Raw genomic sequence first — 15,281 nt, 5'->3', positions numbered from 1 at the left:
CAACCCAATGATAACTATAGCAAACTTCGTCTTGTAAAAAAAAGAAGAGACCCCAAAGGCAAGGTTGCGCAGATTGTTTCTAAATTTTAGTGTCTCACCAACAATATACTGATCACATCTAGAACTTTTAAAAGTAGCCCTGCTCTGACAAAAGATATTGCTTTTGGTGTTTTAGCTTACTTTAAACTCACAAATAAATTTACATCAATAAAAATAATAGAGTGGGAAATATATTTTGAGCCTTAATTTACTTGTGCATGAACATGATGAATAACAATTTAAGGGTAGATCTGGTAGATACCTAGTTTGATATCAAATAAAATTTTCAAAAAACAAGAGTGCTTTATATTAACAATATGCAGAGTTAATGTGACAACAAAGGATCAATTGTTATATAAAATTTTGACTGATCAGAGTCCAACACACTTTTGTCTTCTTTGTTATACAAGTAGGGATGCTTAGTCAGTGAGGTTAAGTTTTACATATTGGAGATATTTTAAAAATAATAGAATATAATTATAATTGTGACCAACATATCATTCTTTATTGTATGCAAATCTTAATCATTCATTTCTGAGGTACTTGCTGCTCTAAAATTGTGTCAAGGGAGACAAATCAGAATCTCAATTCCAAGAAGGACAAACACCAGCATAGACAAAACAAATAAGTCAAACAATGGCCTACAATCTTATTTAAAAAACATGAGATTAAACAATAATGGCATTATAAATCTCCATTCCAGATGTTTGTTTGCTCTGACCTGAATGAATGAATGAAATGAACTAAAACCTTAAATAAAATGGACAAAGTACAATAATCTATTTAGAATTTATTATAAACAGCATAACATGCATAACCTAACAAACAATACACATTTATAAAACTACCTGTCTGATTGAGTATTATCATCAGAACACCAGCTATTAACGTAATATATTATGTATGTAGTAATTCTGTCATCTATCAAGCATTTATAAAAAAAAACCTAATTGAAATGTAACTTTAACAATGCGGTAAAAACTTGTAGTTAATTCTTTAACAGTGCTGCAGTAAATTTTTAATTTAAAAAAAATATAAAAGCAAATGGTTTCTTCAAATCATTTTGAACAGTTTAACTGACACAATACACTTTTAATATGATAGTCTTTATAATATGTGTGAACAGATGCATGGTAGCGTTGATCTTAAACAATGAACATGGATATCTCTTATATAGGTACATAGTCTAACAATGAACTTTAATGTCTCTTACATAGGTACAACTTTAATGTCTCTTACATAGGTACATAGTCTAACAATGAACTTTAATGTCTCTTACATAGGTACAACTTTAATGTCTCTTACATAGGTACATAGTCTAACAATGAACTTTAATGTCTCTTACATAGGTACATAGTCTGACAAAGGATATGATGCAACATTAACTGATTCTTGAAAAGAATTTCAAAGGATAGGGTTCTTTTCAACAATTATCTGTTGCTGATATCTAATCTTTATTTGTGTACAATTCATTCCAGATTCTAAAAGGAGACAGTATCACTTAACTGGCTGATGAATCATTATCTCATGTGCGTACTAATAGTAGAATTTAAAAATAAAAAAAAAGTGCTATCATGATTTCAGAATCAAGCATCAACGGATCATAATACATAATAACCAAGACAACACTAGGTCTTTGAATGTAGTCGTTATTATTAGAACTAGATATTACAAAAGATAAAAAGTCAAAATAACATTGGTACTCAATTTGGAAGATAACAATGAGTGACATGTACCATAAACTGTAGAGTCTATATATTACCAAAAACAATACATTTAAAAAAACTTTAAACTGTAACAGACTATGAGTGAAAAGGCACATTAAATCATAACATAATGACATAATTATACAAAATAAGCAGCTAACTGTGACATTTTGTCTTTTGGTTTTCCTCTACCTCGACCTCTTGACCTTCCTCCTCTACCACGCCCACCTCTACCAGCTGTTCGACTAGCACCTCCCCTTCTTTTCATTCTTGCATGATGTTTTTCTACCAATGGTTTAAATACCGGGTCACAAAATACACAGCCTGAGTGTTCAGTTTCGTCTCCTTCTAGTGGGGTTTTACCCTATAAAAAAACATACAAAATACAATGTTTAATCTAATTCTAATAGTATGATTGTATCAAACAAATTTTGTATTTTTTAACACAGGCTGTGATTATCCCTCATAAAAGCAACTGCTTCTAAACAAGAGGGAGAAGATATATTTTCTCATTTCTATCCAAACTGCTTTTCTTTATTATCTCATAAAAGTTCTCTCTGACCCTCACACTCCCAAATAATTGAAGTGCCAGCTGTGTACTTATTGCAAATCACTTTAAGCCTAAGCTTGTAATCAACTTGATCTTTTACCTCTGACAGTTGAAATCAATGGTGTCATTGAAATCTTTTCATGTTTAATGCAGGAGGACAGACTATCGTTGCAATATTTCCTTGCACACATTTATTGCAAGGGAATAATATCCAGTGATAAGTTGTTCAAACTTAATCCACAGGATTAGCCACTATGAAGGGGAAACAGTTGAAACATGATTGCCTTATTTAAGGTCACATGTCGCCTGAGAACACAGTTATTTCATACATAAATATGCACATCAAAAAAATTTGCACCAGCTTTATCAAAAAATACATTTTGAAGGTGTAGTGTAATACTTTTGGGAAAATTATAAAAGGTCTATTGACTCCAACTCTAAATAGGGACAATATTATGCCAAGGGGTCTATACATACATATTTTTGACCTTTTCAAACTACTTACTATATAATGCTTAAATTAATATAAAAAAAATTAATTAGGTGTATGTAAAAAATTTGCAAGTTAAACACTGTCCATACTAGGGATTCTATTTGTAGACAACAAATATCAAAGGATGATAACTGTGTCCTTGGACCATGTACTGTAAAGCAACTTATTTTTGCGAGCGATTTATTTTCGTGACTTTCGTGAGTACAAAAATAACGTGATTATAAATCATCGCAAATATGTAAAACTTAGATCTTTCCTTATTAAATTTCATCAAGTAAATCAGAAAATTGCGAAATTAAATAGCCGCGAAGTGGTCAAGAAAGGGTAGAACGCGAAATAAAGTATCCCCAAAAATAAGTTGGTTTACAGTATATACTTATAAAACATACATACCTTGCTAAAATCTACATTAACAATGTGTGAACCACAGTCTTCACATATATATAGGTATAAAACATACATACCTTGCTGAAATCTACATTAACAATGTGTGAACCACAGTCTTCACATATATCTTCTGATACTGATACTTTATGGGCATTGTCAAAAAAGTTGATCACAACATTACACCTAAAATTAAATTAACATTACATGTACACACACACAGTTTATGGAGTTTTTTTAAGAAATATATTTTGTTGTCTGCTCTATGGTCGAGGTTGTTGTCTCTTTGACACATTCCCCATTTCCATTCTCAATTTTATTATTAATAAACAAGTGCCTGAATTTTTACTAGTGAAAAATATGCCATTTTAACTGGATTTATGACTTAAAATTCGGTTATTGATTTGAGAATGTATGTTAAGCAGACGGTCGGGCATCTGGCTGCAGTGTCCATGCATTTATCCATGAACTGTTCAACCAAAGCTTTTCAATTTTTAATATGTTGTTACTGATGACAAAATAGAGGTAAGGTTCGATATTGATGATTTTCACTTTCACCATTCAGGAGTTTTGGTTCTTGAAAGATTGAAATATGGTGTTTTCAGTCGTGTCCATGTTTTAACTCATGAACCATTCAACCAAAGATTTTCAAATTCTAATAAGTTGTTAATGCATAACCAGATGCTCTGTAGGGCGCAGCTTATACAACCGCAGAGGTCGAACCCTGAACAGTTGGGGCAAGTATGGACACAACATTCAAGCTTGATACAGCTCTGAATTTGGATTGTGATTAAATAGTTGACACAACATAGGTTTCTGACACAGAATGAATGTGGTGTAAGAACTTAAACTTAACAACTTAAAAATTCAAAATTGGACATTTACCTATTATGGTCCAATATCCAAGATCTAAATACATGGATGGATTCAGCATATCAAAGAACCCCAAGAATTAAATTTTTGATGAAATCAAATAATGTTCAATTTTGGACCCTTTAGACCTCAATGTGGACCAATTTGGTAACTGGGCTTAAATATTAAAAATCTAAATACATGGTTAGATTCAGCATATTGAAGAACCCCATATATTCAATTTTTGTTGAAATCAAACAAAGTTTAATTTTGGACCCCAATTTGGACCAACTTGAAAACTGGGCCCATGATAAAAAATCTAAGTACATGTGATTCAGCATATCAAAGAACCCCCATAATTCAATTTTTGATGAAATCAAACAAAGTTTAATTTTGGCCCCTAATTCCTAAACTGTTGGGACCAAAACTCCCAAAATCAATCCTAACTTTCCTTTTGTGGTCATAAACCTTGTGTTAAAATTCATAGATTTCTATGAACTAATACTAAAGTTATTGTGCGTAAACCAAGAAAATTGCTTATTTGGGCCCTTTTTGGCCTCTAATTCCTAAACTGTTCGGACCAAAACTCCCAAAATCAATCCCAACCTTCCGTTTGTGGTCATAAACCTTGTGTTTAAATTTCATAGATTTCTATTTACTTATACTAAAGTTAGAGTGTGAAAACCAAATGTCTTTGGACGACGACGACAACGATGACAACGACAACGTCATACCAATATACGACCAAAATTTTTTTAATTTTTGTGGTGGTATAACAAAATGGAGGTCAAGTTCGATATTGATGATTGTCACTTTTACTGTTCAGGAGTTATGCTCCACAAATAAATGTAAAACAAATCTGGTTTACTGTCACTCTGACAGCCTCTTTTTAGATTATTTTCACTTCACTTTATTGCAATCTAGTGTGCTTGGCAGATCTTGTCTAACTGAGGGATGTTCTAGAACTGATTATTTGAGGGGGGTTCCGAAGGATTCCAATAAAAAAATGCTGGGTGGTGGTTATTTTCGAAAGATGGCATAGGAAATGGAAATAATTTTGTACTTTTATGCATGGTTGAGTAAACTAAAACGTGCCTTCTGATCCCCAATACAATATAGTAAACTAAAACGTGCCTTCTGATCCCCAATACAATATAGTAAACTAAAACGTGCCTTCTGATCCCCAATACAATATAGTAAACTAAAACGTGCCTTCTGATCCCCAATACAATATAGTAAACTAAAACGTGCCTTCTGATCCCCAATACAATATAGTAAACTAAAACGTGTCTTCTGATCCCCAATACAATATAGTAAACTAAAACATGCCATCTGATCCCCAAAACAATATAGTAAACTAAAACATGCCTTTTGATCCCCAAAACAATATATATTTTCAGAAACAGCCTAAATCAATTGAGCTGTTCAGCCTTTCATGTATTTATATAGCATCTAAAAAAAGCCAAAATATTGACTTCTTGTAAAGAGTCATCTGATAATTTTGTGAAAATGATATTTGAAAAATTGAGACACCTGCCAGATTCTATCTATCATGGTTGATAAGACAACTTTATTTGACTGAAGTATATAAGCAAGAACATACAGAAAGAAATACACATACAGTTTATTCTAATGCAACAACGTTTGTAACGTTCATTTTGATTGGATAACGTCACTTATTTACATGGCATCAATTGACAATTGATGCTATGGGACGTACGCGCAAGCGCAGACGGCATATGACAGATTTTAAATACATGTTTTAACGTTGTTTTCTATCAGTTTCATTAGAATGGAGATAACTGTATTGTATTTTAAGCTCCGACGGCATCAATTGGGGATTTGATGGTCGCAAATACCTGTTTACTGTCTCCGCTAACGCGTCGCCAGTAAACTTAATTTGCGACCATCAAATCCCCAATTGATGCCGTCGGAGCTTAAAATACAATACAGTTATCTCCTAAATCTATGAAACAATTTTCATGTACAAAGTGAAAAATATTATTCTATATTTTATATTCAGTTAATTTCATGATTATCTGTTTCCATGGTCTAGAAAAAAAGCTTATTTTTCAGAATATTTCATCTTACTAAACTGTGTGACAAGATCTAGAGGAGAGACAATAACCTTAATATGACTCATAACAAAATTATTTGAAGAAGTCTGCAAAATTGAACTACAAGCAGTATAAAGTCCTCTTACATATTGCAGGCCATTCTCCATTTTGGAGCTGAAGTCTGATCTAGCACCAAGATACCATTCTCACATTCTACACATTCTGATACCCCTGTCTGTGATAATCCATGCTGGCATGTTGGATGGGTACACTCGTTACAACCAAATCCTTTCTTCATGTCTTTGAATGGTGGATTATTGTAACAATAAGGACAAAGAGGGTAACACTGTAAAATAATAATTATTTCTACTCATTAATAAAAAATTTGTAAGGATTCGTGAAACCCAGTGTCTTGCCTACTTTTGCTTTTTTTCTAGTGTGATAGGGGTATGCTCAACAAAAATGGTGAAAAAATTATTAAAAACTTTCCTCTAGATACTATCTTTTGTTTTAAAAACTTTAAATGTAGAATGTGTGTTATGTTAACTGGAAGAAAAACTAAGTCTCTTCACAAATAATATACGGAAAAACAGGAAATAAATGTTTTTAAATTTCCTTCTTGATACTAGCCTTTGGTCATAAACAAGCTTCTGTTAAAGTTTGGCCTGATAACATTATTGCAGACTTACCTTTCCCTTTACACCAGTTGTCCATAAAACTAGTTCATAATCATCCAGTGGACATTTTAATTCTTTATAAAGTTTGATATTCCCATTCTGTGGCAGTGTGAATGTATCATCACAGTTAGAACAATGGAGACGACTAGGTTTCGCTTGGATGAATTTCATAAAACGACGACATTTACCACATCTGAAAAATACAGAAAAAGGGATGATTACTTTGCTTGTGTGATTTCTTTAAATCTATAGCTATTACCGTGGATTCATTTATTTTCATGGGTACCAATTTTCGTGGATGAAGGAAATCTCGCATATTCGTGGATATTTAATTACATGGCTTTGCAAAGTCGCATGTATAAGATTCGTTGAACATTTAATTTCCTGGTTAACCTGTACCAACCAAATCCATGAAAATGGTATCCCACAAATAATAATGAATCTATGCATAGTATCATCCTTCCTTGTAGAATAAATTGCTTCGCTGAGCGCAGCTGGATATGACCGCAGAGGTCCAACCCTGAACCGGGGCAAAAATGGACACAATATTAATGCTTGATACAGGTCTGAATTTGGATTGTAATTAAAAATTTGACACATAATAGGTTTCTGACACAGAATAACTGTTGTTAAAGAACTTAAAATTGGTGATATGATTTGAATTTATACTATTTTTTTTGCTTTTGTGCAATATACTATGCTGTTGCAAATTGCAATATTCATTTCTAAAATAAATTTCTTATATATTATTCATATTGAATCATTTTGGGCACATAATTACGAAAAAAAGGACAGAGAGGTGATTACTAAACAAACTAAAAATTTATATCCGACAGCTTATATACATACAAAAGTGTTTAGGTTTTTGTGTTGTTGCTTTCTCACTGATGAATACCAAACTTCTCCTTGTATTTATGACAACAAGACAAAGTTTATTTTTCAGATAAGATATGTAGGATATATACCTGGACAAAGATTTACCACTAGTACATACCTGGACAAAGGTTTACCACTAGTACGTACCTGGACAAAGGTTTACCACTAGTACGTACCTGGACAAAGGTTTACCACTAGTACGTACCTGGACAAAGGTTTACCACTAGTACGTACCTGGACAAAGGTTTACCACTAGTACGTACCTGGACAAAGGTTTACCACTGGTACGTACCTGGACAAAGGTTTACCACTAGTATGTACCTGGACAGTACGTACCTGGACAAAGGTTTACCACTAGTACATACCTGGACAAAGGTTTACCACTGGTACGTACCTGGACAAAGGTTTACCACTAGTACATACCTGGACAAAGGTTTACCACTAGTACGTACCTGGACAAAGGTTTACCATTAGTACGTACCTGGACAAAGGTTTACCACTGGTACATACCTGGACAAAGGTTTACCACTGGTACGTACCTGGACAAAGGTTTACCACTGGTACGTACCTGGACTTCAGAAAGAAAAGTTGATTGAGATTGCTAAAAGATGTAAAAATTCTCTCTGGAAGGATGTTTTACTATGCTTTTCCACTGCAAAACCTATTGCTGAGATTTCTGTCAGTGACATTTTATCCTTAGATATTTTGAACTTTTCTTCTTTGGATGATTTCCCATATTACATTCAATGGGAAAAGGGGGGTGTGCAGTCAGTAAGTGACCTTTTTAATCGTGAAAATATGATTTTTTATAAATTTGAGCAATTTCAAGAAAAAGTACAAACCAACAATTTTATTAAATATTATGGTTTGATATCAAAAATCCCTAACACTATGAAAAAATGCCTTAAAGATAACTGTCTAAATCAAGATTTAGATAAGTCTAACCCTGGTGATACTTTCTTAAAAAAAATCAGGTGTAATGTGAAAGCCAAATTTGTATATAAAAACTTAGTAGATGAAGTTATTCAACTACCAACAATTAAATTTTTGAAATGGGCGGAGCTGTTAGTTATTGATACTACAGAATGGTCAGAGTATTTCATGATAACAAAAAAGTCTTGTAGAGATGCTTATTTAAGAACCTTTCAATATAAATTTTTGCATAGAATTATAGCAACTAATACCTTTTTGTACAAAATCAAATTAAAAGATACCAAGTTATGTACTTTTTGTAAACTTGGAAAAGAAACCATTGAACACCTGTTTTTTGAATGCCCAATAACTTTTCAATTGTGGCAGTCTTTCTCCAATATTGTGAAACTTTTTTTTGTAAATTTTGATCTCAACAAAGAGAATGTGTTTCTTGGTTGCAAACATGAAAGTTTATTATTGAATCTGCTAATCATAATTACAAAGAATTATATATACAAATGTAAATTAAATGAAACAAAACCAAATATGATTGAGTTAAAGAATAAAATAAAGAAATACCAATTTCTTGAAAATCATATTGCAAAGAAAAATGATAAAGTCCAAGTTTGTGAAAAATTTTGGTCTCCTTTACATGTAATATTTAACTAAGTGTTGTTTTCATATTATCTATGTTTAGTTTAGAGAAAAGAAATAATTTATAAATTATGAGCAAATTTATTTCTTTAAAAAAATTGTATTAAAAAGTAAGTCATGATACATATTGTAGCAAAACAGATGAGTGAAAGTTTTAGTGTTGTATGTGAGTAAGTCAGAGAGAGAGAGAGAGAGAGGAGAGATAAATCAAATACAATTTATATGTAACCTAAAATATTTCTATTGTTAAAAATTAATTAGTCAGAGATTCTTTTTGTATATTGCTATATTTTTTTCTTATATATTCTGTATTTACCCCTTGATACCATTGTCAGGTGGTAGTTTAATGGGGTGTGTAAAATCCTGACTATTGAAAAACAAATAAAAGATAAAAAAAAAAACGTACCTGGACAAAGGTTTACCACTGGTACGTACCTGGACAAAGGTTTACCACTGGTACGTACCTGGACAAAGGTTTACCACTAGTACGTACCTGGACAAAGATTTACCACTAGTACATACCTGGACAAAGGTTTACCACTAGTACGTACCTGGACAAAGGTTTACCACTAGTACGTACCTGGACAAAGGTTTACCACTGGTAGGTACCTGGACAAAGGTTTACCACTGGTACGTACCTGGACAAAGGTTTACCACTGGTACGTACCTGGACAAAGGTTTACCACTGGTACGTACCTGGACAAAGGTTTACCACTAGTACGTACCTGGACAGTACGTACCTGGACAAAGGTTTACCACTGGTACGTACCTGGACAAAGGTTTACCACTGGTACGTACCTGGACAAAGGTTTACCACTGGTACGTACCTGGACAAAGGTTTACCACTGGTACATACCTGGACAAAGGTTTACCACTAGTACGTACCTGGACAAAGGTTTACCACTAGTACGTACCTGGACAAAGGTTTACCACTAGTACGTACCTGGACAAAGGTTTACCATTAGTACGTACCTGGACAAAGGTTTACCACTAGTACGTACCTGGACAAAGGTTTACCACTAGTACGTACCTGGACAAAGGTTTACCACTAGTACATACCTGGACAAAGGTTTACCACTAGCAGCCAGTGATGAAAAAGTCACTTCAAACAACTCATCCATCCCATTTATATTCTCCACAAAATATTTAAATTTCAGTCTGAAAATGTTAAGTGCATGATGTAGAACATCCTGGAAGTCAGCTTTACCGTGGGCGATGAGATTCAATTGTTTTTCTACGGCAGATCTCATGGTAGACAATACTAGTTCTTGATCAATCTGAAAAATAAATTAAAAAAAGTCTTATAACTTTTAACAGATCATTTTTATGGTATCAATATATGAAATTAACAACTATAGGTCATTGTACAGCCTTCAACAATGAGCAAAGCCCATACCACATAGTCAGCTATATAAGGCCCCCAAATGATAATATAAAACAATTCAAACGAGAAAACTAACGGCCTGATTAGAGGTTATTTGACATGTGTAAAAAGTTACTAATAGGAACTAGATGGAATGGGGAATCTGTATTAATAGATGAAAAGTAAAATAACAAAAGTACAGAACTCCAAGGTGAATTCAAAACAGAAAGTTATTATAAAAAGCTCAAACACATCAAACAAATGGAAAACAACTGTCATATTCCTGACTTGAAGTATTTTGAAATTTTATCACTTGGATTGTTGATATGAAAAATTGAACTCCCTAAACCTTCAACAACTTTTGTGCTATGTTTTAGTCCTTAACAGGCTGTATATATATACTATTATCTTCTGAAGGATAAATTCACAGAAGAACTCAGTAAACAATAAAATTAGTATGTATCTTTGAATAGGACATTCAAATTAGGTCATCTATTTTCAGAATTTAATTCCATTATGACTTTTTCATTTTCATCAATCATAAACACCTCTATCCTTCATTACTAAAGAATGATTTATTTTCTCTGATCACAAGTTTCATACACTTGTATGTTTGTGGATCATGGTCAAAGTCTCATACATGCATATAGAATTATTTTACTTCATTGAAATTTAAATTTCTTGCCAACCTATACCAAGAAAATTGGTATCCCACTAATACTAATAAATAAATCCACACTATGACCTTTTTGATAACCATGGACCCACAAATGATAAATAAATCCACACTATGACCTTTTGGATAACCATGGACCCACAAATGATAAATAAATCCACACTATTACCTTTTGGATAACCATGGACCCACAAATGATAAATAAATCCACACTATGACTTTTTGAGAACCATGGACCCACAAATGATAAATAAATCCACACTATGACTTTTTGATAACCATGGACCCACAAATGATAAATAAATCCACACTATGACTTTTTGATAACCTTGGACCCACAAATGATAAATAAATCCACACTATGACTTTTGGATAACCATGGACCCACAATTCTAATGCAATTGTTTTGTATCAATGGTTCTGATTGGATGACAGTCAGCGTAAGATTATCTATCTCCTTGTCTGTAACTAAGAAAGCCGACATTTTGAATTGCTGAATGTATTGACATGTAATTTCTACAATAATAAGCCAAAAAACTCACATGTTGCACCAAAAAATCTTCTTTTTATCAAATTTTATTACATTCTGAAGCGGCACAGAAGCCAGAAAAGGCCCGGTGTTTATGTTTGACGCCGGAAGCACACCTATGACGTCACCTAGTGTAAGGACCAAAGAAGATAACATCTTTTCGCGGAATTTTCTTTAATGAAGATTTTACACTAAAATAATAATTGAAATTTAATTTTGAACTTGTTTTGCATTAGAATAGAGATAACTGTATTGTATTTGAAGCTTTGCGGACATTCATCGGTAGTTTTACTGTCACAAATACCCATTTACCTGTCTCCGCTACGCGTCGCCAGGTAAACTAAATTTGCAACAGTAAAACTACCGATGGACGTCCGCAAAGCTTCAAATACAATACAGTTATCTCTTAAATGATAAATCAACACTTTCACCTTTTGATAACCATGGACTAACACTATTCCAAGTGGTGTGGGTTTGAGCTTCCGTCCAGCTATTACATTGACATAATTTCTCTCACAAATGTTGTTTATATGTACAGATATACTGGCATCAGTTCCTATGCCATGTTTCTCCATCAGTGTAATCAATTCACTTTCAGTTAAATAATCTGGAGGGCTGGTTTGTCTCTCAGCAAGCTTTGCCTGCAAACAATGACACAACAGTGTATAAAACTTTCATAAAAATGTCTCAATCGATGTTGATTCAATGTAATTAAAGTATAAATAACTGACTGGCAAGCCAATCACTTTAGTCACAATTTGTAAAAGAAAAAACATTAATTTCATATATATATATTACCTCCCCCATATACCATTTTTACTTAGTAACGTCAATTATGATCAAACAGCAGGAGACAATTATTATCTTGTCAAATCACCTGGTTTCATTCCTGTTGCAGTTCAACAATTCACTCAATTTTTGTTAATAACCTCAATTTGTCTTCTTACTTTTTGAACTATGTCCAGTGCACAATGTTTTGTCGATATTGTCAACATCACAATGTCAACTTTATAGTGTCGTTATTGTGTTTACATTGTATCCTATCAATATGTTCTACACCTTTCTGTTTACATCGTTCACATTGTATACATCGGGATGTTGACAATATCGTGTCGACATCATGTTTATATTGTATATATATAGAGTCTATAGCTTTCTGTTTACATCGTTCACATCGTATGCATCGCGATGTTGACAATAACGTGTCAACATCGTGTTTATATTGTATATATATATATATATAGTCTATACCTTTCTGTTTACATCGTTCACATCGTGTGCATCGGGATGTTGACAATAACATGTCAACATCGTGTTTATATTGTATATATATATATATAGTCTATACCTTTCTGTTTACATCGTTCACATTGTATACATCGCGATGTTGACAATATTGTGTCAACATCGTGTTTATATTGTATATATATATATGTAAAGTCTATACCTTTCTGTTTACATCGTTCACATCGTATACATCGTGATGTTGACAATATTGTGTCAACATCGTGTTTATATTGTATATATAGAGTCTATACCTTTCTGTTTACATCGTTCACATCGTATACATCGCGATGTTGACAATATCGTGTCAACATCGTGTTTATATTGTATTTATATATATAAAGTCTATACCTTTCTGTTTACATCGTTCACATCGTATACATCGCGATGTTGACAATACTGTGTCAACATCGTGTTTATATTGTATATATAGTGTCTACACCTTTCTGTTTAAATCGTTCACATCGTATACATCGTAATGTTAACAATATAGTGTCAACATCTTGTTGTTGTTGTATATACATTTTTTTTCGTTCTTTTTTTTAAAAATAAGTTAACATGGTTAAGCAGTTAGTTTTATAGTTAAAATTGTTTCCATTTTTCATGTCGGCGTCTTTTATTGTTAACTATGCCATATAAACTTTGCTCAATGTTAAAGGCCATACGGTTATCTATAGATGTGCCAGTTAGTATGTATGTACTGAAAATGTTACTTATTTGCAATCACACCACTTCTTTTTTTATATATACCTTTTTGTTTAAATTGTTCACATAACAATGCTAACAATATTGTGCCAAAATCGTGTTTTTATTTTATATTGAGTCTATGGTACGTATATAAACGTTAAACTAACTGCATTTGTTTGCACCTGTCCTTAGTCAGGAATCGGTCGTTCAGTAGTTGTCATTTGTTGAATTGTTCATACGTGTTTCTGGTTTCATGTTTTTTACATTAGACCTTTATTTTTCCTGTTCAAATAGTTTTACACTAGTGTTTTTTTGTGCCTTTCATAGCTTGCTACTCGATAAAAACCAAAAGTCTGCATTAATGACAAACCTATTAGGGTTAACTTATAAAAGATGTAACTTAAATAAAAAGTTGTCTCATTTGAACTTATACCACATCTTCTTATATGTATACATCGCTATGTTAACGATGTCAACGATGTAAACAATATATAAGAGTTCAAACAATGTTAACGAAGTTGACTAGATATCGGTTTAATATTGTGTACATCGCGATGTTAACGATGTCAACGATGTAAACAATATATAAGAGTTCAAACAATGTCAACGATATTCACACGACATCGTGTTAACCTTGTATACATCGCAATGTTAACGATGTCAAGGATGTAAACAATATATAAGGGTTCAAACAATGTAAACGATGTTGACAGGACATCTTGTTAACATTGTAAACATCGCGATGTTAATGATGTCAACGATGTAAACAATATATAAGAGTTCAAACAATGTCAACGATGTTGACACGACATCGTGTTTACATTGTATATATCGCAATGTTAACGATGTCACAATGTAAACAATATATAAGGGTTCAAATAATGTAAACGATGTTGACACGACATCATGTTAACATTGTAAACATCGCGATGTTAACGATGTCAACGATGTAAACAATATATAAGAGTTCAAACAATGTCAACGATGTTGACACGACATCGTGTTTACATTGTATACATCGCAATGTTAACGATGTCAACGAAGTAAACAATATATAAGAGTTCAAACAATGTGAACGATGTTGACACCACATCGTCTTAACATTGTATACATCGCGATGTCAACGATGTATACATTATATAAGGGTTCAAACAATGTAAACAATGTTGACACTATATCGTGTTAACATTGTAGATATCGCGATGTCGACAATATTGAATAACCATCCTTCATTGGACATGAATGTACTTTTTTTCAAGATTTGAACTACTGTTGTCTTACTTTTTTCATAATACTTGGATAGAATACTTTTATTCTTTCAAACTTATAACTTTTTTAACTTACTTCTTCAAGGCTGAATGTTTGATCCTTTTTAAACTCTGGAAGTGTTTCATCATCCATAGCTTTCCATGTCATGACAGATGTGAACCCCGGATCAACAATCACATGACCTGTACAAGAAAATTTCTCAGGGCCTATCTCAAAATACACTTTTGTCTGAAGATATTTACAATCTGGCATAATCTGAAAATGAAAATTATA

General features: G+C 32.7%; 1 protein-coding gene and 1 long non-coding RNA gene across 2 annotated transcripts in view; one reads left to right on the top strand and one right to left on the bottom strand.

The window, feature by feature from the left end:
• The first annotated feature begins 1,126 nt into the window (after nucleotides 1–1,126).
• Nucleotides 1,127–2,046, top strand: LOC143082085 (uncharacterized). The gene is made up of 2 exons (XR_012980270.1): nucleotides 1,127–1,256; nucleotides 1,389–2,046. It is a non-coding gene; the product is annotated as an uncharacterized LOC143082085 (long non-coding RNA).
• Nucleotides 1,884–15,281, bottom strand: part of LOC143082084 (DNA topoisomerase 3-beta-1-like) — a 77,906-nt gene continuing 64,508 nt past the window's right edge. Inside the window, exons 11-17 of the mRNA XM_076257629.1 lie at nucleotides 15,084–15,263; nucleotides 12,200–12,409; nucleotides 10,260–10,477; nucleotides 6,771–6,951; nucleotides 6,228–6,427; nucleotides 3,253–3,358; nucleotides 1,884–2,109 (exon numbers count right to left, since the gene is read on the bottom strand). Of these exons, the coding sequence (XP_076113744.1) occupies nucleotides 1,885–2,109; nucleotides 3,253–3,358; nucleotides 6,228–6,427; nucleotides 6,771–6,951; nucleotides 10,260–10,477; nucleotides 12,200–12,409; nucleotides 15,084–15,263 (1,320 nt within the window). The 3' untranslated portion in view covers nucleotide 1,884. The remainder of the gene's footprint in view (nucleotides 2,110–3,252; nucleotides 3,359–6,227; nucleotides 6,428–6,770; nucleotides 6,952–10,259; nucleotides 10,478–12,199; nucleotides 12,410–15,083; nucleotides 15,264–15,281) is intronic.

This window comes from Mytilus galloprovincialis, chromosome 7 (genome assembly GCF_965363235.1).
Source record: "Mytilus galloprovincialis chromosome 7, xbMytGall1.hap1.1, whole genome shotgun sequence".
NCBI classification, from domain to species: Eukaryota; Metazoa; Mollusca; class Bivalvia; order Mytilida; family Mytilidae; genus Mytilus; species Mytilus galloprovincialis.
Note: the sequence above shows the minus strand (reverse complement) of the source record. Positions and strands in the feature narration are given on the sequence as shown.